Source organism: Xiphophorus couchianus, chromosome 5, assembly GCF_001444195.1.
Source record: "Xiphophorus couchianus chromosome 5, X_couchianus-1.0, whole genome shotgun sequence".
Taxonomy (NCBI): Eukaryota; Metazoa; Chordata; class Actinopteri; order Cyprinodontiformes; family Poeciliidae; genus Xiphophorus; species Xiphophorus couchianus.
In genome coordinates, this window is record NC_040232.1 from 18490098 (window position 1) to 18513713 (window position 23616).

Genomic DNA, 23616 nt, shown 5'->3' on the forward strand with positions numbered 1-23616 from the left:
GATGAGCCAATTGCTAGAACCAAAGATCTTTCCTAACTGGCTGACAAATGGACCGACATCCATCGTTTAAAAGTGTGGGGTTTTTTTTGTTTTCTTTTTAATAAATAAGATTCAACATGCCTTTTTATTAAAGTGCAGATACAAATAGATTAATCATTTTTCAAGTGTGATACTTTCTTAAAATTTTTGATTATCTTATTAGAAATTGCTTTAAAATCCAAATCTGCCAGGTATTTGAATAATTTTGAGTTCAAATAACTTCTAGCCTTGAATGAATCCGGAAAAAAAACAACTTCCGGTGCGTAGTAGTGAAGAACTATCGCCAGCAGGGGGCGACAAATACCTATTTTCAGTCAATGAAATGTGCCATTATGTTATTTCGTGTGAGCTAAACAGGTTGCGTCATTAAACTCAGTTTAAAAATTATATATTAAACGCTATGCCTATTTATAACTTCGACTTTGAATATACCTTATATATTCAACGCCGACTCCAACATTTGTTTTCGGCTTGTGTCGTTTTAATGCAAACTTTAACTGGGTTTTGTTTGACAGAGAGATGGAGAGAACAGTGCCAGAGAGAGAGAGAGAGAGAGAACTTGGGGGAGAAAAGGAGAGAGAGAGAAGGAGACAGAGAGAGAGAGAGAGAGCGACGGAGAAAGATGGGATTGTTGACTGAGAAGATTATCGATGCTTAAGCACCTCACCCCGTCCCTTCGCATCACCTGCTTCAGGACCTACGTATGGACTACCGAACGGTCCCTCTGATTTCTGCCGGAGGATGTGGCGCTCTGAAACCCCCAGGTGATATGGATTAACTGGCTTCTTTGCTGTCTGAGGAAGGTGCGGCTCTTTTGCGGCGCTTCTCCAAGTTCTCCACCGTTACTAGGGACTGTCGGGACGGCCCGCCCTGCGCTCAGGAGAGGATTATAAGACAGGAACAGCCGCTACTCGGTAAGGTCTTTAACCCTTGTTGTTGTACAGCCAACTAGACCCACTAACCGCAAGACAGAAAGTGCCTAAAATAGATTATAACTGATCGCAATTGTGTTGCTTTCCTGTCAGTGCATCTCCGTAAGGGAAATGACTGAAAAAAATAGGGAGAGAATAAAAATTAAGAGAAAAGATTACATTTAAGTTCCCAATAAGCTTCCACCGTTGTTTTGCCGGGTTGCACAGTGGTTCAGGTGATGGCAATGTTGCCTTGCAGCAAGAAGGTCCTGGGTTCGAGTCCCATCCTGGAGTCTCTGTATGGAGTTGACATGCGTGGGTTCTCTCCGAGTACTCCAGGCTTCTCCCACAGTCCAAAAACATCAACAATAGTCCTTGTGTTTGCGTGCTTGAGCTTGTGTCTGCGTTGCCCTGTGAAGTCCAGCCACCCTGTAAAGGGTAAATATCCCACCTCCTGCCCATTGACTACTGGAGACAGGCACCAGCCTCCCAGTCAATCCCACCTCCTGCCCATTGACTACTGGAGACAGGCACCAGCCTCCCAGTCAACCTGCAAGGATAAACAGTAGATGTTGTTCTGCGCATCACAAATGTGATAATTAGGTGTTTATTGTGAGATGTACATGTGCATTAAATGACAAAGCATCCATTAACCTTTTATACAGAGCTAATAAATAAATTATCTTACATTTCCCTACCCCTACTCCTCCATGAGAGCCAGTGCAGCTTTAGGTGAGCAGGTGAGAGCTGCCACCTGCTTACCTCAGTCAAATAAGCAATGATGGGTAACCAAAAAGTGCTATGTTGACTTTTTATACTCAGGAACTCTGACTGATCAAACTATTCAGTTAAGTTTATATGTGCAACAAATATCTTGAGACACTTTTCTTGACATAATAAGTCCAATACATATTAATTTACATACAGTACCTACAGGGGTCCTAATTAAATGATACCAATTTATGCCAATTCAGTCTAATCATATAGTCACATTTGAGTGCATTTTCCTAAATAAAAGTGAAAAAATTATAATTTTAGATCCACCGAAAACAGATGTATTTTTTGAGGTGGAGTTGAAAAACTACAAAATGAGAATAAAGTCAAATTTCAAGAGAGAATTAGAAACTAAAGTACTGAAGTTGTATTTCACCTCACTAGTATCTGACACCGACTTCATATCGATATTATCCATATTTTGAATTTATCCACCCACCTATAGAATTAGACACTCAAAAGCAAATGGGCAAAACTACTCACTCCTTAACCAAATCTAGATAAAAACGTACTTTTAGTCCTCATGTAGCTCCTCCAGGTTTCTGATGTACCTTAAACCAGCGAGGACACAAAGAAACCTTAAAAGCAGGTGATGCTACAAAATCCCATGGATGCACTCCAAAGACAGCTGCTGTTATTTAGTCCTGTCAACTCTAGCAAAACAAGAACACTCACTACTTTGTCTTTCTGAGGTGGCAATACCCAGCTTGTCTTAAGGGATAAAACACACCTACCATGTAAAGAAAACATGATCAAATCAGCTAACTTCTCAATAATCATCTAATCAAATCAAACTAGCCAGAGGAACTGCTGTACATCATATAACATCATGGGTGTATCAGTAAATTCTTTTCCTCTCACAATTCAACTCGCAAGGAGATCATTAAAAAACGGACAGTAAAGTAGGGAATAATTAAACTGGATTTCAACATCCATTTCTATTAGATTTAACATAGAATGGTGCAAACAAGCCTATAAACAAATGGCATGTGAGCATCCTGTCCTGTTACCGATCACAACTGGACCCTCGTCAATATATTTATCCATTTTCTAACAATCGTAAGAACGCAATGCTAACTTAATCAGTGTTATTCACTAGTCAAGGGTCCTGATGTTATGCCCAATTGATCTATCTGTATGGAAAACACTAAAAGTTGTCATGAGGGTAGATCTACTGTACATCAGTCATTAGATTCAAAGACACTCAGACTACCACTGGCGGCTCTCGCAGCAAGCGAGCCAGTCATTTCACTGTGTGCAACCACTGCTAAAGAATTGATGAACAGATTCATAGTACATACTCTGTGTGAAATGCGTTTTACTAATGCATCACTGTGCGTGCTCACACACACATCTACAAGCACATGCATCGTATGATCACATTTTCTGCTCCATCATGCTGGAATAAACTGTTGTTTCCACTGTGTTATGATAAGAAACTTGATCTCGTGCTCTGCATGAATAGCTCGACTCCATCTATACACTGACTGTATGTCCCAACCTCAGAGGAGGTATTACCATCCTGTGCTTTGTGCAGGGATGTTAATGAAAACTGAGTCCTGACACTCAAGAGCTGAAACAGAAGAAGAGCGAGGCTGCATGGCTGCGTTCTGACGGCCCTCCCCGCTCGGCTTTACTCATTTATGATGTTATTTTTAGGTTGGGCTACATTTTTGATGCTTCTTATTTGTCAAGTTTAATACTGAGAAACAACTGGATATGTGGACGTCAGACTCTTTGTTTCTCTGTGCACAAGCGTTCTTGTGCTTACGCATGATAAAAAGGCATTTTTGCATATTTTATCTGTCTTTTGGAAGCGTGTTGTTGTTCATGGTTAAGTTTATATCTGCTACTGTATTAAAAAGCGGTGGGACTCGTAGCACTAGACTGTGCATTAAAAGTAGCAACAACTTCCCCAGATCATTTCTGCAATGTATTGAGATCACCCCATAACTTTGTTTATACAAATTAGATCTGAAAGCTTTACTTTGTGAAATCTTTTTCAACATTTATCGTAATATCTGATCTTTCACACAGCTTGTTAGACAAACACAATGAATCTGAAGAGAACCTTCTGTAATGATGTCCAATAGATTTTAGATTGACCCTAATCTCTTATTAAGTCAACATTTTTAGCCAAGTTTGACTTCCGTCTGCAATACCTGATTAAAGGGTTCTCTGACAGTAGCAAGTATAGTTCCTGAAGTACGTTTCACTGTTTAAATACAAACTATACATCATTTGTGACTGAATGGAAACTTCTGATTTTACATCAGTAGGACAAATCAGGATGTTAATTGGAATTAGAGGGAATCTGAACAGCTTAGCTGTGTAAAACCTTAATAAAAATATGTTCAGTAATAATGTTCAGTTACTTGTTAAACAAATGGTATATCAGCCAGACACATGGCTTGATGACTGGAAATCCTCTTCTTAATATCATTTTTTCAGGTGAGTCTTTGTTATGAACTCTGACACATATGTACAAACTGTGTTTGATCTAAACCGGCGAAACAAAAATCACAGCTATGGAGGAGTTATCTTTCAGCTACTACAAATACATACCATGTATTTAGATAGGCAGACTATTACAATCTTGGACAAATAAGTTGGCAGAGTCCCTGCAAATGTGAAACAAGTTTTTATTTATTGTCTCAAAAGTTTGTATCAGAGAAAGGGGTTATTAGGTTGTCCAAATTTAAGAAACAAATAAAACAACAGGGTCTAACAGGGTCTTTCTTTGTGTGAAAATAAAGAAAGAATAACCCAGATATTCCTATCTAACAAAAAAAACTCACCAAAAATATTACATGGGTAGAATCCATAAACTTACTTAGGTTTTAAGGAAAAGGAACTTGTCTAGTCCTCTAACCCTCCTCACAATCCTGCAAACAGAAGAAAACACACCTGAGCGGCAATGCAGGTGTGCAAAACAGTCATCAGCAAGGAGGAGGAGGAGAGGCCCAGTCTTCTTCTTCTGTGGAGTTTAATGGCAGATGAAATCCATAAAGGTTTATTACCGCCACCTCAAGGTACTAGATCTAATAACTTCTTAATCCTGGTTCTCACTCGCCTGATAAAAACCAGCCCCCTGTGCTACACTTTGCTTTGTACAGAGGGTCTGGGCTCTTGGCTATTGAGAAACTATTGCTTCCTGGAGGAGTGGATTCTGCTGATGTTTTAAATTTTACCCAATTGCTAACGGTTGCCTGTGACGTGTAATGCACCAGTTTGATGCTACGAAGCTGCAAGCATCCAACCTCCACTGTGATCTGAACAAGGTGGCTTTTAATGTTAATTCAGTATTTGGAAGCATGGCCTATACAGACTGACTGACGTCCTTCACGGACTACAATTCTAGAAACAGCGCAGAAAATCGATGTCATCATTCACAACTTCTTCTTCTGTCCGGTGATTGATAGAAGACCTACCAGAGAGAATGAAGGGAAGGAGAAAGCCCAGACTGTATTGTAAGTGAGATTGTATTCGAGCGGAATTGCAGAGGAAAGCTAGTTTCCCAGAGAAAGCACATAAAATATTTGCACCCACATTTACTGGATCCCCAGTCTAATATGCTCTTCAAACAGACATTGCTTGGTACACAAGTTGCCATTTGATCCAGAATATGTTTCCTTTTGGCTGAGTATTTACAACAGTCTAATTTATCATGGTCATAGTTTCTATGCTCTAACAAAAGTCACAACGTTCTGTTTCATATTTCCCTATGGTAAATAAAGTGCTGTTCAAATATGTATGACCTATTCTGTTCCCTCCGCATTACCAGGCTCTGCAAACTGAGTCCGGCTCCTCAGGTGAGTCCTGGGTGGTCCGTTCAAGTCCTCCATCCAATCAGAGGTCAAAACTCCAAATTAACACCAACCTGCATTCTGATACTGAGGTTGGATTACCTGACCTAGGCATATTTGCAGTTGCTTTAGATGTCCTTCACTTGTAGATTTGTTTTCCATACAGTGAAATGGATACATTCATATTCTTTAAAGACTTCTTTAAATCTCTTTCCAGGCTCGTAACCTGCTCCAATCCTCAGACAACTCTTTTGATCTCACCATGGTTTTCACTCTCTCTGCAACAGTCTAGTGCACACCAACTGCTGAAATGGCTGTTAAATATCTGTATGGCTGAATATGTTAGAACACACAGACTTTTACAGGAGCATCTATTTTCACATGACTGCATGAAGAAAACCTCGTTTTGAAATTTGACCTTTAGGGATGCCTTAATAAAAAATCTATGTTTAAAAATTTAAATGTGGGCTTAATGAAAAGCATGTTTAATATCTTCTTAAAGGCTTGTTATTTCCAAATCTGGCAGCCAGGCTATATTGGGATGTATAATTCTAATTTATTGAATATGACTACTTGTGACCATGCCTGGAGACGAACCTTTCATTCGCCTCTGTGAGGCTGATACAAGAATAAACATGCAGTTCACAGTGTGTATCGAACCAAGAACAGTTAAGTGCTGGAAAGATCAAATGGGACGTTATAAAAAGAAATCAGCGTCATTAATGGACTTGAGTTAAAAGAGCCAGTCTAATTGCCTACATGTTTGTGAATCTACACAGCTATTATTCATGAAAAAGTCAGAGGGTTTTTTGCTAGGAAAACCTTTAGAATGATGACTTGAAGTAGTTTACAGAGCCATTTGAGAGTTGAATAAATAAGAAAACAGTTTGCAGCACTGCTAAAATGAAAAGGCTGTGACTGGATTTATAATGGATTTATAATGTTTCTGAATATGCAGACATTTTTACAGATTACAAGTCTATATGAATGTGGCCTTTAAATTGAACCCACAATCTTTTTCCTAAATTATTTTGATTAAGTAAACTAAATAGTCAGCAAACAGCTGAAGGCACAATGGAATAGCTCAGACTACACATATTCACATGTTAGAGTAAACCAGAAACTTGAACGTTTATGTCTATCCTGACTGAGCAAGTAGTAATAATTTCAGTCTCTAGATGTAAAGAGCTGATTTCCCAAAACATTTCAAAACATATTTGCAGCAATTATTACTTCCACCAGGTAGTGGGGCTGAATACAAAAGCATACAGTAGTTTTTATAGTTTGCATAATGGAAAAAAATACACTTTCTTTTCATTTCACATTTACAGTATGTCCTACAGTGTGCCTACTTACCAAGTAAAACCCCAATAAAACACTTTGAAGTCTGTAGTTATAGCATGAATGTAAAAATGTTACAGCAGTACAAGCATTTTGAATCATATGTGATGGTCAAGTGTCGGCAAAATATCCAAAATAATCAATCTGGTGAAATAAATAGCTCAGTTTTTGTGCACTAGTTTTTAAAAAAATCTATATCTTTCAGCAAGGTTAGGACAAACATACTGATACAAACAGAGTATTAGATATTTGTTGACGTTATGTATTCTGCTGTGTTTGGTTGGCAGATGAGCACTAGCTGAAATCCAGAGCTAATTTTTTTTTTCTGTATATTTTTTGTTCAAAACTGTAAAAAAAAAAAAACAAATGCTGTTTTTGTGGCATAGTTTTGTAGATTGTTCTGTTTTTCTCCTGATTCTTGTTGATTCTCCCTCAAATGTGGAACTTGAGGGACACGCATGCATTCACATCTTCAGATGACAGCGAGCTGTCTGAGGCAGTATTTAGTGGAGTCTTCCACCAGTAAATGTCATTAGGTGACATGGATTATGTGTGTTTGTTTGTGTGCTTGTATGTCTGTCTAAAAGGTGATCTCCTAATCGGATTGCTACCTCTAAAGATGAACATAGTCAAGGTGCAGTCAGAGGTTAGGGGTAGACCTGTGTGCTGTTTGCGGCATGTGCCCTGAGATGACTTTTGTTGTCCACGTGTACAACATAAATAAAGTAAATAAAACTGCCACTTCCATCCATCCATCCATTTTCTAACACCCTCCCGTCCCCTAGTGGGGTCGGGAGCGCACGAAGCTTAAATATTTATATCGCCTACAAATTTACATACGACTAAAGTCTTTTCAATTTAGTCACACAAATTCGAATCAAATGTTTCCTTACTAACAGTGAGTTACATCTCACTGTGTTATCACTGCGTTTGTCCTCATTTCAAGAGTTATTCACAACCAAATCCATTTGAAAAGCAGAAATCCCCTTCCACCAAAGAGGGCGTCCTGTTTTAATCTCATGTACTGCTGTTGGTGGCAGGTCCTGTTAAAGAAATGAGATATCACAATTGATTTCCATCATTTTGGTAACTTTAATGACTGCATTGCATTTATTCTGGTTTCATTCATCTTGTTCTGTGATCTTCCAGCCCTTAAAGGATCTGATCAATCAGTAAAAAGGCCATAGTGAAGCTCAGATGTTTTCTTTACAGTCCTTTATTTTTCCCAGAAAGGTTATATTAGAATATACTATCGTTTCTAAGTGAAGCCTGGTCAACATGGTGGAATAAACAGTGGCGGTTCCTGATTTGGGCAGCCGCCCAGGGCGCCATCCTGTGGGGTCGACATGAACCCCAACAATCCTCCTTAAAATAATTTAGGTCATCCTAACTGACCTAAAACAGAAAATAGTTTAATGTTAGACACAAAGCCTTTGTGTCTTTTTATACACAATGTGTGTAAATATTTGGTTTCAGCTGCATTCTGTTGCACATGAGTGACTTTTATATTGTTTGAGTTCATTTGTGTGGGACTCTTGCAATCATATGGAAATGTGGTATGTGATAAAACAAAACAAAAAAAAAACGAATTCAGTTTGGTGAAATCCAAGTAAAATCTGAATTGTATTATAATTTGCCTCACATTGTAGACTTTAAACCATTTTCTCATCACGCACTGTATTTTTCACATTTTCCCATCTCATCTTTCCATTTTTTTGCTGCCTCATGTGTCTCCTCTCTCACCCCCTCCGTGTCTCCATCTGTGTGCATCGGTATGCCTGTTAGTTGTCGGTACAGCGAAGCGGTTGCATTATCTGCATACATTATTGATGTGAGCAGCACACTGACTAACGCACACAAACTCCAGCCGCTAACCGGGATGATAAAAAGATACTCTCACTCCGGACATAAAACACAATGTTACACACACATCATCAAATGCAGCAAAAAAAAAAGAAAAGTTATTTAACTTATTTTTATCTGTTACTGTACATCAGACAGAGATTCATGCTGTTTGCTCATTTCTCAGGAAACAGATGAATTTATCCATCTCTGAGGCATTTAAGCTGTTTGATATACACAATAAAAAGCTGCCTTGTTGGCAGCTCAAGTGCCTGAACATATATCAAATGATTAACTTCGAACAAGAGGGTAAGATGAGTTCTTAAAGAAAGGACTAGTGAGGTGAGGGTAACTGAGTGGATGAAGGCAGAGAAGGGAGAGAGGGGATAAAGAAGAGTTCCCAGCATCTCTTTTCCCAGGGCTTTGTAAGGGGCTCATTAATAATGGATGGTGTTTAGAGCAGAGCAGGGGGAAGTGGGACTCCACAAACAGCTCAGCCTGGCCGATCCCGCTGTGATGGAGTCCCACTATATTTTTTGACGCTTTTATTCCCCCATCCTTCACTTTTCTCCCCACTTTTTCCTGCGTTGTCTTCCTTTTCACATTTCTGCTTGTTTATGAAATATCATTTTGCGCTCTGCCTCTCAAGCGGCCTTCTTCTAATCGTTGCCTTGTTAACTTAGTGCACTTTTTCACACTGAATGTTTCCTTTTCCTGCTTGTGAAAATTACTGAATTGTTTAATTTTGTTTGCTGAACAGTGGAGCTTTTAATGTTCATTTCCCGTCCTTCAACCTCTTTCAGAAGAAAAGATTAGAATGTTAAATAGATGTAAATAAATGCAAACATTTGCATTGCTTTTAATATTTTCACATTCTGTCACCTTAGAATAAAAAAGTGTTTTATTGGGATTTTAACTGACAAACTATAACTAAAAGGAGTACATAGTTGTGAAGTAAAAGGAAGCTGATGGATTTCAAAATGTTTACCAAACAAAAATGTAAATGTTTGGCACATATTTAGTTTGTCCCCTTTATTCTTGAACAGAAAACTAGATCATAATCATAGCGATAATAACACAGAGTTCACCTGCATGTAACTTTTTATATTCAACCTTGTCAAATCCATCATGTCATCAAGTTGGACAGAGAATGTCGTCAAACATCAGCTTTCATGTGTTGCCACAGATTCTAAATTGTACTAAGTGTAGACTTTGACTAGGCCATTCTAACAAAACACTTTGATCTAACCATTTTATTGTAGTTTTGGCTGTGTGATTCGAGGTTTTTGTGGCACCTGGCAGGTTTTCTTCCAGGACTGGACTGCATGCTGCTTCCCATCAAAGGTTTCCCTTTACTTGCTGTAGAGCAGCAACACCACAGCACGATTCAGGCACCAGCATGATTCACTGTAGAAACAATGTGCTCAGGGTTGTAGCTTTCTCTCTCACATCTTTGCATACTGGTGACAAAGTTTCATTTGAACAACTTTTGCCATATTTTTGCTGTGTCGCCTGCATGGCCTTTGTAAACTAAGAATAAACAGTTTATGGTTTTTCTTTACTCTGTAGCTTTCTTCTTGCGACTCTTCCGTAAAGCCCAGATAAGTTGCATGCACAACTAATAATAAATATGTTGACAGACTCTCCCTCTGGAACTGTGAAACACTGCAGCTTTTGTAGAGTTGCATGGGCTTCTCTGAATAATGACCTGTTTTTTGGTAAGACGGTCAGTTTGGTGTCATTCCCATCTGTTAGTGGTTTTGGAGTTATGCCATATGATTTAAATTTAAGCTCGCTAATGTTCTTTAGCAAACCTCTTTAACCTTCTCAGGACAGCTGGATTAAGTTCCACAAAATTACTAATTAGGTGACAACTGAAGAGAGCTGGGTAAATTTGTATTTATTCAGTGTCACACCAATGCAATCCTCACTTTTCAGACCCATCCATGTAAAAGAAAATTGGAAAAAAACATGATCCTTTTCCTTACATGTCACAATTAAGCACTACTTTGTCACATGCAATTTATGCAACGTAACTTGATGTTTATGTGTATGACAACATGTGAAATGGGTGTAGATACTTTTGCAGGCACTGTGTGTTGCCACAGTACTCCACATTTGTCTAAAGCCTCCCTTGTCTTGTCCTTATTATGTTGCGCATATCCCCAGGAGATGAAGATACGTCATCCGGGTCCCCTTCTGCCAGATGATGGACGAACCGAACGTGGAGCGTGACTGCAACCAGCGCCTTCAGGGAGCCCTGGGAGAGGGGGCGGCGAGCAGGTGACTGCTATTTCAGGCAGATTTGTTTGCACATGTGATGAGTACGTTTACAGAAAATAAAGGTGATGACATTAGAGGATCAGAAAAGTGAGGGATAAAAGTGAAAATGAGACAAACGGGGAGATTGAGTTGCAGCTTTGCAGTTTGTCTTGTAGGGTTGGACTGAAGCTCAGTTTAATCTGGCTCAGCGGGAGTGACGCACAAACTCCCTGCCACAGGCTCCAGACACACTCTCTAATCCCATTTGCCTGCGCCTTGCATGTCTCAGTGTGTTATGCAAAAGTTGGACGTAATCTGTGTCTCACTATACCAGGATGTTGAATTCACAAAATAAATAAACTAGATTATCACTATGTTTCACTTTTTCAAGCTGTAGAAAGTTAGCTTATCCATGCATCGCCTATGCCCACTTTTCAAGAGGCAGGGGGCGGCGTTGGCAAGCTTTTATGGAGTCTCATTGCTGCCAAAAACTCTGAGGAGCATATCAATCACATTAGAGCATATGTTAATCAAGAGAGCATTTCCATGTTTTCGTAGGCCCATGAACGCATCACAGAAAGCGGTAGAACAGCCCATGCTGGTTGGCATATTTTTCCTTTTAGGGTTGGTACCTCTGCAGACTGATGTGACTGGACAAACAAACATGAACCCATACATTCACTCCTAAGGTCAACCCACTTAACCTTACATGCACATTTCTAGACTATGAGATGAAATGATATCATCTGGTAAAAACTCATGCATTAATGGGGAGAACATACAAACTCATAGTCATCCAAGACCTTATGCTGCAAGGCAACAGTGCAAACATGCAGCCCCGTTGAAAAGTCATGTTTTGTTTTTTAAACTTCATCCTTCATGTCTTTTAGTGACATGTAAATAGAACACTGGGTGGAAATTGTGTTTTTAAAACGGATTAATTTTGTTATTCGATTCCCTTAAATTCTTCTTTGTCTTTGCAAGTCTTTATATTGATTGGTGTTGGAAATCACCTGAAACACAACAACTCTGAGGTCTCTTTTTGAGCTTCGAGGTTGGAAAACATTTCATTCACTTGTTCACCCAGCATCGACCAAAGTTATCTCCCAACTGTAACTTTTCATCCAGTTGCATTAATTGCTTCTTCTGATGTTTTGCAACCACATTTGTTCTTAAATTGTGTATTTTTAAATCTATGCAGTGTCTGAAAGTTGAAAATTATGTGATTAAATATAGATAAAGAGATTATACGGCAAAAGGAACATATTAATCTCATTGTAACTCTAGATGTACACAAAAAAGTGTTTATAGTGGAAAATAAACTGCAAGTGCTGCTGCAGCCCCATTAGTCAACTGTGAGCGTGTGTGTGTTTTTTTCTGCAGCAGTTGTTATACTGCCCAGCTCCTGTCTCAGCAATAAACAAAAAGCCAACCTTTCTCCCTGAGATGACTCTTTCCTGCAGCAGCTGTATGGCAGGCTCTGCTTCCACACTGCAATATTCGTATTAGGTATTAAAAATCATCCTTTTTAAACAAATGCTTTATTAAAGGGAAAAGCAAATATAGATCACCAACAAACAGAAGTGTTGTACATTTAGAGGATTCTTATAAATGAAGTTTTAGGATCTATCCTGTCTGGACTGGGAAACCTTTCTTAATCAGTCTCCCCACTGGAAACCTGCTACATAACATCACAGACAGGCAGCTTGAGTTCACTCAGATTATATACAGCATTTTTGTTTTGTTTATTGCCTCATACACACTCAACTGATTGCAGCTGCAACGTGTTACAATCACGACAATCAGACAAGCCGATTTTTACTTTCCTCCCTTTAAGAAAACGTTACACTATCCACACAGAAGCGCATGGTAGAACATTTGTCTCTGTGAGAAGGCTGGTCATTCTTTTTTCTAAGTTTTAATATATGTTTTTTTTTCTATATTATGTATTGAAAATAGTCTCCATTTTCTTTAAATAATCAATCTATATTTTACAGGAGTAGGAAACCACTCAAGCTTTATCTGCTGTTACTTTACCCACAACACGTCCGTTGGCCCAAGCTAATGCTACACACGTAGTGGTGGAAAGAGAAGTTAAAATAATGTTATGCAACTGGATGGTAGGGGTAGAAAACTTTGTATTTATTTGTTTTCTTTACTTAGGCAGGACAGATTCAGACTGATTTCTTAATCTGCCCTGCAGGCTGCAGTTATAGCCTGACAACTGCAGCCTGAACAACAAAGGACCTCTTGAGAAAAAGGAGCTAAAATAGCAAAGAAAAAAAAAAATCAAATAATTATTAACACTACAAGTACAGTTTCATTTAGCTCAGACACAGAGAGAAAAAAAACAATGCTGCTATAATTATATCATGTGGTCCTACACGCAGGAAAATAAAAACAAACAATACATTTCCCAAGATGCTAAACAACTATTAACTTTTTACTCTTACTTGTTTTCTTGTGACTCTGTTGTATTCAGATTCCACTCTGTATCATCCATGTGTTTGTAACAATGTCTTAATGCTGCCAGCCTAATTTGTAAATGCATTTATGTTTGGGAATTCTGACCTTTGATTGGTCGTTATAAGCACCACTGCTAACTGTGGAGACAAACACAGGCTCGGTCAGGCAGAATTTACAGACACCAGCTAGTAATATAAAAAGAACAAAGATGCAAGCTATGTCAATAAATTCAGATGCAAACATCAATTGTGACTGAAGCTTTATTTATGCATTGATCTACCTCCGCTGTTTGATGAGTGGTAATAAAACAAACGGCATGAGAATAAGAGACACTGTGCTTTTTTTCCTATGGTAATCTGGTTTGTTTCCTATGATGAAGCTCTGTGTTTTTATTCTTCTGTTTTCAATAAGGACTAAACATAACTCTTAATTATTAATCAAGATTCAAACGGCAATTTGTCTCCACAGTTCTACCAGTCACAAGTGAAGTCCTTGGTTCTGCCACAGCAAAGGGTTTGCTTTGTTGTCAATCTGAACAAGGTTTAGGCTAGCACTGGTCTTGATTTAGAAGTGGATGTGTTGAGTGTGCAGACCTAATAATGTAGCTGTGATATATCTACATTTTTACCAAGCAGTGATTAATCTCGCATTTATTTCCTGATTCGACAAGAATCCTTCTGAAAATGTCAGGGATTAAGTGTAAGGTTTCCTCCGATGCTATTATTACACCTGTTCAGAGAATAAGCTGACATTTCCTCTCTGATCCCTAATCGTGAATGCTGCCGTTGCAGAACAGGAACTGCAATGCTGCTGTGGCTGATTTGATTTGCTGGGCTTGGACTTCATCTGTGTACTCAATCAAAGCCATTCTGGAAGGAAACACACTTATAAAGGGGGCAGGTTGTAAAGGAGCACTTTGTCCCAATATTTTTATTGACTGAAAAGTGCAGACATTTGGCTTCAAATCAATCTGTTCTTGAGTATCTGATTTCGTAGAAAGTAACCTCAGAGGAAGAGTGTAATTGAAGAGATTGTATCTATGATTTTGGCAGCCTTCCATCTAGTAGTAATGTAGCATGAATATCATGGCTCTAAAAAAGTCACACTTTGCATTGTGTTAATGCAATATGAGAAGTGCTTGAAAGGAGCTGCAGCAAGTGAATATGAAGAACGAGATGGGTTAAAGGAAGTATTAAAGGGCTAATATGAGGAAAGGAACGTCAGAGAGGATCAGGAGAGGGGTATGTGCCAGATGGATGGATAATGTGCTTATAATCAAAGATCCCCCAGGAGACACTGCTGTCTGCCTGCGTCACTCAACACGCCTCTGCCTTTCTCAACTTTTATCACACTTGTCGTCTGTCATCACCTCCCTTAGTTGGCTGTTTTTCTCACCTATTTGCTCTTTATCTCTGCTTTTCTTCCCCTTTTCTTCTGTCAGCAATTTAATTCCTGTAATGGACGGTGCTAATGTTCAGCTTCTGTCTGGAGGGAGATTCCTTCCTGTAGCTGCTCACTGAGGGACACATCAGACCTGCTGAGATCATTCACTCATTCATTTAATCGATCCCAATGCTGTTTCTCAGTATAGCATTACTGCCGCTGCCTCTCATTCATCCCATCATTCATCTCTTTATTCTTGTGTTCAGTGTTTAGTCAGCAATGAATTATTATGTTAATTCAGTCTGCACAAGTCTGGAATTTGATTTAAGCATATTTGAAATCTGGACTTTTCCATCCATCCATCCATCCATCCATTGTTCCTTCCTTCCTGTTTGTCTTTCTTTCTGTCTATCTCTGAAGTCTGACCACTGTACACATATCTGCCTCGTATTTTGGTTTAAAATGTAATTTAAAAGGACGTCTCGTTGTTGTTTTTTTTAAATAAATAATGGCTTCAGTAATTTATTTTGCTATTTAATTATTCTATTTTTAATTATTCACTGTGAGAGAATCTGTTTCTCAGCTACAGCCTGGTGGAGTCACGATGATGTTAAAGGGATCTTGGGTATCAGGAAACAGAGTCCTAGGCTGAATGTGGCTATAAGCTTCAGATGTTCATCAGTAAATAGAAATAAATGGCCATTACTTGGCCTGTAGGCCACAGAACACAGATCTTTGAAAAAAATTTAATTATGCTTTCTTTTTCAATTACTAACCTAAAACCAACATTGTATAAGGTGTCTAAATCACTTTGTGCATAATCAGGAAATCTTAAATAGAACATGTAAGGCTGCATGAAGTGGGCTAAAAGATCTTGAAAACAATGACACATCAAAACTCGATCTAAAGGAATTCTGGAACAGCTACACTAACATTAGCCATGTTTCCGTCAACCTTTTTATGGGCATTTGAAAAGGTTGATGGTAATAGTAAAATTAAATTTGAAATATCTTCCTCAGTTTTGCAAAAACATTTTCACTTTGGCTTTTCCAAAAACAAAAAAAGAGATAGAAAGGGGAGATGGAAACACATTTGGCTAATAGGTTCGAACATAGGAATCATCGACCTCACATGATTGGTGAAGTGTTGCTTTGCTGTCCTTTCTCTGGTCTTTGTGTAATATTGTCAATATTAGTTGACGTGACAGAAGAATTACAACTTGTCCGACAGTCACACATGGTAAAATTACGTTTTGCGTAGCGGTTTGGTTTGCTCCAAACCAGTAGATGGAAACAAACCTTTTTTACATTTTCTTTTTTGCAACATTTAAAATGCTCCCTCAAAATTTGCATGACAATGGGATGGAAACATAGCTACTGTTGGCCAATGTAACATTTTTAGTGTAACAACATTATGTTGGCTAAAACTAACTAACTTTACACTAACAATGTTAAGATAAGTTAGGTATAAATAACTTATTACAAAACAGAAAACCTTAATTGAGCTGGCAAAACTTTTTATAACTTTGAGTATTTTCTGTTGAAGACAAATGTAGAATATTCCCATCTGTGAAAATAGCTGGCCAGTCAGTTATCACAGTCTGTACATATTTAATAAGCATGTTTTCTTGTAAGCTGATATGTCGCTATCTAAAATGTTGCCCAGCTCCTCGATGCACCATTAACCAAACCCTGTAGACACCAAAATGGCCCATTATGTCCTTCCCACCAACCACCACAGCCTTTCAACGTTCTCATTTGTGACAACTACTTGCTTCACAGCGACACAACAGGGACTCATTTAAAGGAAAGTGAGTCATTACTTAAAATGATGAACTATTTTTATTGATTGCTATTGAGGCTTGTGGGCAATATTGCATCAGGTGGTTCATAAATCAGGCTAAGAGACCATTAGGCTACACAGTGCCAAAACTGATGTCATTGTTGGCCTCTACCCACTTAAAATCCAAAAATGTCACAAAGGATCTTTGAACATCACCAAACAATATCGGCTCATATGACAGCATTGTCCAAAAAAGCAAAAGAAGAAGATTTATTCAGTTTTAGCTTTTAAAATGTATTTAATGTATTAAAATTGTTTTATGTCTGTCTAGTGCTGTTTTTTTTAGGATGGTGGTGCTTACACCATAGGTGTTGTTAAAACATTGGAAGCTTAGCCAAACATCCCTGCTCTTACTCTCGACTTTCTTACACATGTAGGAAACAAAAGCATTGCAACTGAAATGTCTGAAATATGTGAGCTACTTAGGTTGGATTTCTGCTTTCAATAAATGTTACATCCTACTTTTTTTCAGCTCATGTCCATTTTATAGAACAATTTGCAGAAATTGCAAAGGAACTTTGTCAAATCTCTGGCAGTTTTCTGTCCTGTCCATTCAGAGGTGTTATCTTTTCTCTTCAGCACAGGAAGTGCCACATTGTGCATTTTGCAGACACAAAGCATGTTTACTCTCGTCACAGAACCATTCTGTTTAACAGCCTGCATTTGCTAATTCAGGACTAACATTGCTGTCAGTGGAAAAGAGCATTTCTGGACTTTGTTTACCTGATTTGTGCATCATCGGTGTCTTTTGTTGGGCCAAAACACCCAATACTACTATTTGTTTATGCTATAGTAGTATCGTATAGGGCAGGGCATATCAATGAACAGGGCAAGAAATTTATTTCTTACCCTGTTCATTGTTATGCTCTAAATTAAAGTTGCATTAAAATACATCTCTTTTAAATATTGTAATGATATATATACATTTTCCTTTAATGACAGGTAAATGGAGTCTCAGGACAGGAGTCGCTCCCCGTCCCGCAGAACCAGCCGAGTGGAACAGGTGGTGGGACGATGGCTGAGACGTTCCAGAGATTTGGGCAGCAGGTCTCACTCTCTGAGCAGGTAGGCTTCTGCTTTGTTTTTATTTAGATGCAGTTGTTAGATAATCAAATTTATCTGACTTGACTGTCTTTTGATGTGGAAACCGACCTGTTTAACATCAAGACCTTGAATCATCTGAATTTTGTCCTTGGTGTTCTCAAACAAAATCAAAACAACTTCAAAATCAATCAAATTAGAGTTTTGCAATGAAATATGTGACCAAGAAAAAAAGTCTAAATGAAATATATTGAAAGACTTAAAAATTTAACAGCTAAGACTGTTCTTTTCAAGATAAAATTTCTTCATAAAATTTGAAAAGGAAAATGAAGTCAACACAGCTGCCTTCGGAAGCTCTGAGTTTAATTAAGATGGAATGATATGGATCCTTTCTTCTAGTCTAAGAACTCAAAAATCAGAAAATCACTTCAGTAATTACTGTGACCATGAGGTTGATAGGGGTGCTTGTTGTCAGAACTTAAAAACTAACATCTGTATTGGTAACAGATATTGGAGGCGGTGTCATGATTTGCAGTATGAGATGTTGAGGAAGATGCGATGAACCAAGGTTGATGAGTGAGAATGATGATTTAATGGTGAAAAATACAAAGTCCAGGCAGCACAGAATGAGCAGAAGGCTAAGAGCTCAAATACTGGTAGCAACTGGTATCAACAAACAACTGACGGCAGAACAGACATAAGACCAGACAGCTTGACAAGACAACCAGACAAGGACCACAGGTGGGATTAAATACATAGAGAGTAATCAGGGAAACGAGACACAGCCGAGAACAATCAAGGGGTAGACAGGACAGTCTCATGTCTATTGAGTCAGAGAGACTCAATAGACACAGGAACCTAAATGAATACACAGAAAAAACCAAATCCTTACAGGCATAGCTGCTCACACGGCAGAGACAACCTGCTTCATGCTGCTTGACCTCTGCAAGTTTTAGAACAAGAAATGATGCAAACATTAGTCATTTTATTTTTAAAATCCTTGTACTCTTGTTTCACTTAAGTTTTGGAAAACAAAATCACAATAATTTCACATAGAACCTCCAACGACATGGTAAGACGTCCTCCTGATGCTTTGCAGAGATCGTGCTGCAGTGGATGGGAAAACAGGAGAGTCCGGTAGCTCCGATCAGAGAAATTACCCGTTCCGATTCAATGTTCAGATCCAAAAGGACCCGGACCTCAACTCCCATGGCCTCACGCTTTCCAGCCAGATCCCCATCCTGGTGCAGGAAGTCACCACAGGTAGGACAATTTCCTCAAAGGCAACATTAGATATAATTTTGACAGAAAATAGCGTGCAAAACATAATCGCTGTTAATAGAAGTATCACAAAGTTTCAGTATTTAGAAATGGTTCATCATTAGTTTGTGTCAGATATTTTACATATTCATGCTCATCTGAGACTAGTTGTGGTAGTTTGACTTTCTCCAGCAGGTCACAACATCCTATGCCACGGGGTAAATTTCTACAAGGAACTGCAGTATTTTAGTTTGCTGAATCGGTGCCTTCTGCCCCAGCACAATGTTCCCTGTAATGAGTTAACTCTTGGTTGTAAGTCAAAAAGCACCTATATCTATACCCCTCTCAGGTATACCGAAAGAACAGAAAAGAAAAACCACACTTGGTTTCTTATACAAGATATGTTCATATTGAGAAGGCTATTCTTTGTGTTTCAAGCGCTTTCAATTGTAGAAATATATAAATTGCTACATTTGCAAAATTCTTGTTATACATTTTCCAAATAATCAACTTTCCATTATAAAGTAGATTTATTTTGCAGTAAACCAAGATCCCTGCTGCAAAACACTGATTAATAGTTCTTGTTATTTTTTGGCAAATATTGTCGTATTAAAAAGAAAGCATTTGTCAGCCTTTTTTCACTGTAGTCTCCAGTACACGGTTCACAATTTGCATAACAAATGTCTTCCCAGCAGATTAAAGCGTGAACCTATGCCAGACCTCTGCAGACGTTTGGTCGGTACAAACTGACAAAGTAAAACCTCCAGCTGGGGCTGCTGCTGTATGCTGAGGCTGCAGAGATGCACACAAAATTACATTAACAGAAGGAAGTGCTGCACAGCGCTAATGTCTTTGTTTCTGTTTGTGCGTGCATTTGTGGGTGTTGTGAAAATGCGAGATAATGTAAATACATACAGCCGAAGGTATGCCTGAGCACCTCAACTCAATGCAAGCACTTTCTCCAAACTGAATTATTTAGCACTGACATGTGTCAGAAGAAGAGTAAATGCAGCAGAGTTTGTAAATACTGTAAGGGAGATTTGGTTTGACCGGCTTTTGTGACCATACTAACCATGTAATTATTACTTTACATTTAATAACAGTGCTACCATAATCTTCAGTGTATTTTCGATAACATTTCATATGCAAGTAATGCAAATTGGTGAAGTGTAAGGAAAAGTGCACAAACGTTTTCAAAGTTTTTTCTTTTTTTTCAGATAGAGATCTGAAAACATGTAAGACCCAACTCTTTATTTTGTTTTAAACTGACATTTGATTGGTTTTGGTTTTTATAGGTAAAAAAAGAAAAATCCTTTTTGAGCTTTCATATGTGCATTCATATATTCACTCATATTTTGAGGCTTTGTGGGTAAAGGGTTAATACAATGAGATCCTAACAGCCCTTTGTTGCAGTAAATTCACTTTGAAATATAGGTGGCATCAGTTGGGATTCAAGATGACAGCACCCAAGAAAAATGCTGATATTAATGAGGATGAAATCAGACCCAAAAGGAAATAAATTAAGCTGCAAAAATGTTTTCTCCTTTAGAGAATAGAACTGTATCTCCATATGACCTCATGTGAAATCTCAGCATGCAATATAAGTCTGAAAATCATCGTCTGTAGTGGTCTTTCAATATTAGGTAATTAGGTGCTAAACACAAATGCATGCTACATTTTGTTTAGATTTCCATTTGTAAAATATGTTGAAAACCAAGAACTGACAAAACCATTAACCATGATTTTTATACTCTATTTTGAGTTGTATTTATCTCCTAAAATACTATTAAAATGCACTACAGTTTGTGGTTGTAAAGTGCCAAAATATGACAAAATTTGAAGGTTATGAATACTTTTCAAGGTTCTGTGTATTTTTGTCACAGCTAGTTTAAAACTGGAGTTAGCATGTTGGAAACTAACAAACTGGATCACTAAAAGGGGACTAAATACTGTAAGTCATCCTTCCACAAAGATGCTACAACATGGCAAATAACCTAATGACAGAAAACATTTTAGTACCGAACTGTGAAATGTTTTTACTGAAAAACTGAAAGTGCAGAGGAACACAGATCTGAATCCCTCTGAAGTTCAGGGCCACATTACAGAAACTTTTCACTCTCATGTCTGCCTCAAGTTTGTTCTGTCACCATCTGTTTCTACCCATGACACACACTCTCACACACGGACACACACTGGTCCTCACACCACTAGTGGCCCCTCTGAGTCTTGGCTCAGTTTCACTACCCTCTGTCTCTTTGTATCTGGCAGGTGCTGCAGCATCTTGACAGTGAAATGTGAATCCTTTATTCAAAAGCATTTTCAGACCTATCAGTGTCACCGGCTGCTGTCCACATTGTTTTTAAAGAAAATATCAAGTGATGTCTCGTGTCTGAGAGCTACCTGATATTACACGCTAAAGAAAGGCAAAGTGGACAAAGCACACACCTACGGGGGCTGGAGGAAAGCCTTCATACTGATGATCAATTCATGTATGCATTTTGTTCATAAACAGACCCACATAATTTTCTTTGATTTATATTTTGAAAACACTTTAATTACTTATTCACATAATATAAATTCAAACCATTTCTTAATGTATTCAGCTTGATAGCAGATAACCGTTTTGGCATCTCTAAGCCTTCATCTTGTCTAATGAGAGCTCCTACAGTGTCAAGCACATTCAACATGTCAGCTTGTTCATTTGTTTCACTGAACCTGCTGCATAATGCTCTGTGTAACAGGTTGAGTACAGGATAGAAAGACATGTCCAACAAGGTGGCAACCAGGAGAAGTATCTGTAATCAATTCACAACTCTAACAGCTGCCAGAAAACCTATCAGTTAAGCAGCCAGTTCATTTTAAAACAGCCATAGAGACAATAAATGTGAGGGTGGATGATAGTCTTGAGGAAGGAGGGAAAGATTCCTGTTGTCGTTTTGAAAAGAATTAATTTCTTTCTTAGAGCAGTGCCTTGCAAAAGTGTTAATGCACACGGAAGATTTTCGATATAACTCTTTTTATTAAATTGGATAATTTTAGTGAACAAAGAGCATCACGCAGAGAAGTAACACAGCAGACAAGTCAGGATAAAGTTGTGATGAAATTTGAAGCAGGGTTAGGTTGTAAAACAGCACTGCAAGCTTTAATTATTTCATGGCCAAATGTACTGTCCACTATAAAGAAAAATGTAGATTTAGGCAGAACTGCAAAGCTTCTAGCCGTCCAGCTAAACTCAGAGACTGGACAAAGAAAAGCAGTAAAGATTAATAAATCTGGCAGAGCTGCACAGCTTTTGTTGAACAATCTGTTTATAGGAAAACTGCTGTCAAAGATTTGAAGTGGCAAGACAAAACCCACTGTCAGGCTTTGACTCAAGCCACATAGGAGACACAGCAAACATGTGGAAGAAGGTGCTTTTGTTAGCATAGATCAAAGTCAGACTCTTTGGTCGGCATGCAGATCAATACGTGTTGTGGAGAACCAAAACCAGGGGTGAACTGGCACTTGGGACTAGTGGGGGTTTCCCGGATGGGTCGATGGGTTAGTGGGCCAGTGGTTTAGCCCATAAAGGAGCCACTGTGCTCACCCCGAATCACGCTACACGCTGTTGTTATGAAGCACTACAACGCCTCAAACTATGCAATATCAAATGCCTTCTTTGCCTTTCCTCCGTTTCAGTCAAGTAGATCTGCTCGTTGTGTGGACCTGTAAACACATGAATGAGCGAGACAGGTCCAGTGTAGAGTGGACATCACAAAAACGTGTCCCATAAAGCCTGGCCTAGTAAAATAAATAGCCACTTTGGCACTCAACAGTCAAAAACTCAACAGTCAAAACAGAAAAGTCTGTACTTGTACATCACTTTATCAAGTTCAGAAGACCCCAAAGCGCTTCACACTATTTTCAGCCACTCACCCATTTATGCACACATTCACAGATTGACAGAAGTGACGCTACCACCGGGCCCTCTGACCACCACCAGCAAGCAAGATGTTTGAAGTGTCTTGCCCAAGGACACAACAGAGACAGGCAGAGTGGGGGCTTGAACTGGCAACCCAGTTCAAGCAGGACGAACCCCTACTACCGTTGCCTTGTCCCTACTAATGCCCCATAAACTAAATCTCTGTTTGTCTCTTGCATTCAGTAGAGAGATACGCAGTGCAGTGACTCTGGCTCGCCTTGCAGGTGTGGGGCCTTATGCAGTATAAAGTTAGGGACCCCTCTTCCTGCAGAGAACATCACCACCACTAAACACTATATGCTTCAGTTTTGGATATGAGAAAAGTTAGAAAATATTTGTGACTAGATGATCATCAGTGGGTTCCCTTAAAGATAAACATCTAAATATTGTTGAACATCAATATAGAAATAATCAGAGCGAGATTATAAGCCATAACATTCAGTTACCATTCTGATTTCTCCTCGTCTTTATTGCAACTTGAAACTGTGTGTAGACTAAATTAGCTGATATATTACAACAAACATCTAAAAATCATCTCGGGTATTAAAACCGAACCGAAACTTCAGCATGGGAGATTTCTCTTGGCGACAATAAAGCACTGAAGCACAATTAATTGACTGTTAATATTCCTGTTGTGGGACAGCGAGCTCTTTAGAGAGCAGGATGGAAAATATTGCATTGGAGTCAG

At 38.6% G+C, this 23616-nt stretch overlaps 1 protein-coding gene across 1 annotated transcript in view; it reads left to right on the forward strand.

Annotated features, from left to right (window-relative positions):
• The first annotated feature begins 626 nt into the window (after positions 1–626).
• frmpd1a (FERM and PDZ domain containing 1a) overlaps positions 627–23616 on the forward strand; it is a 38192-nt gene continuing 15202 nt past the window's right edge. The window contains exons 1-4 of the mRNA XM_028019276.1: positions 627–953; positions 10883–10996; positions 17609–17731; positions 18807–18970. Coding sequence (XP_027875077.1) covers positions 17613–17731; positions 18807–18970 — 283 coding nt within the window. The 5' untranslated portion in view covers positions 627–953; positions 10883–10996; positions 17609–17612. The remainder of the gene's footprint in view (positions 954–10882; positions 10997–17608; positions 17732–18806; positions 18971–23616) is intronic.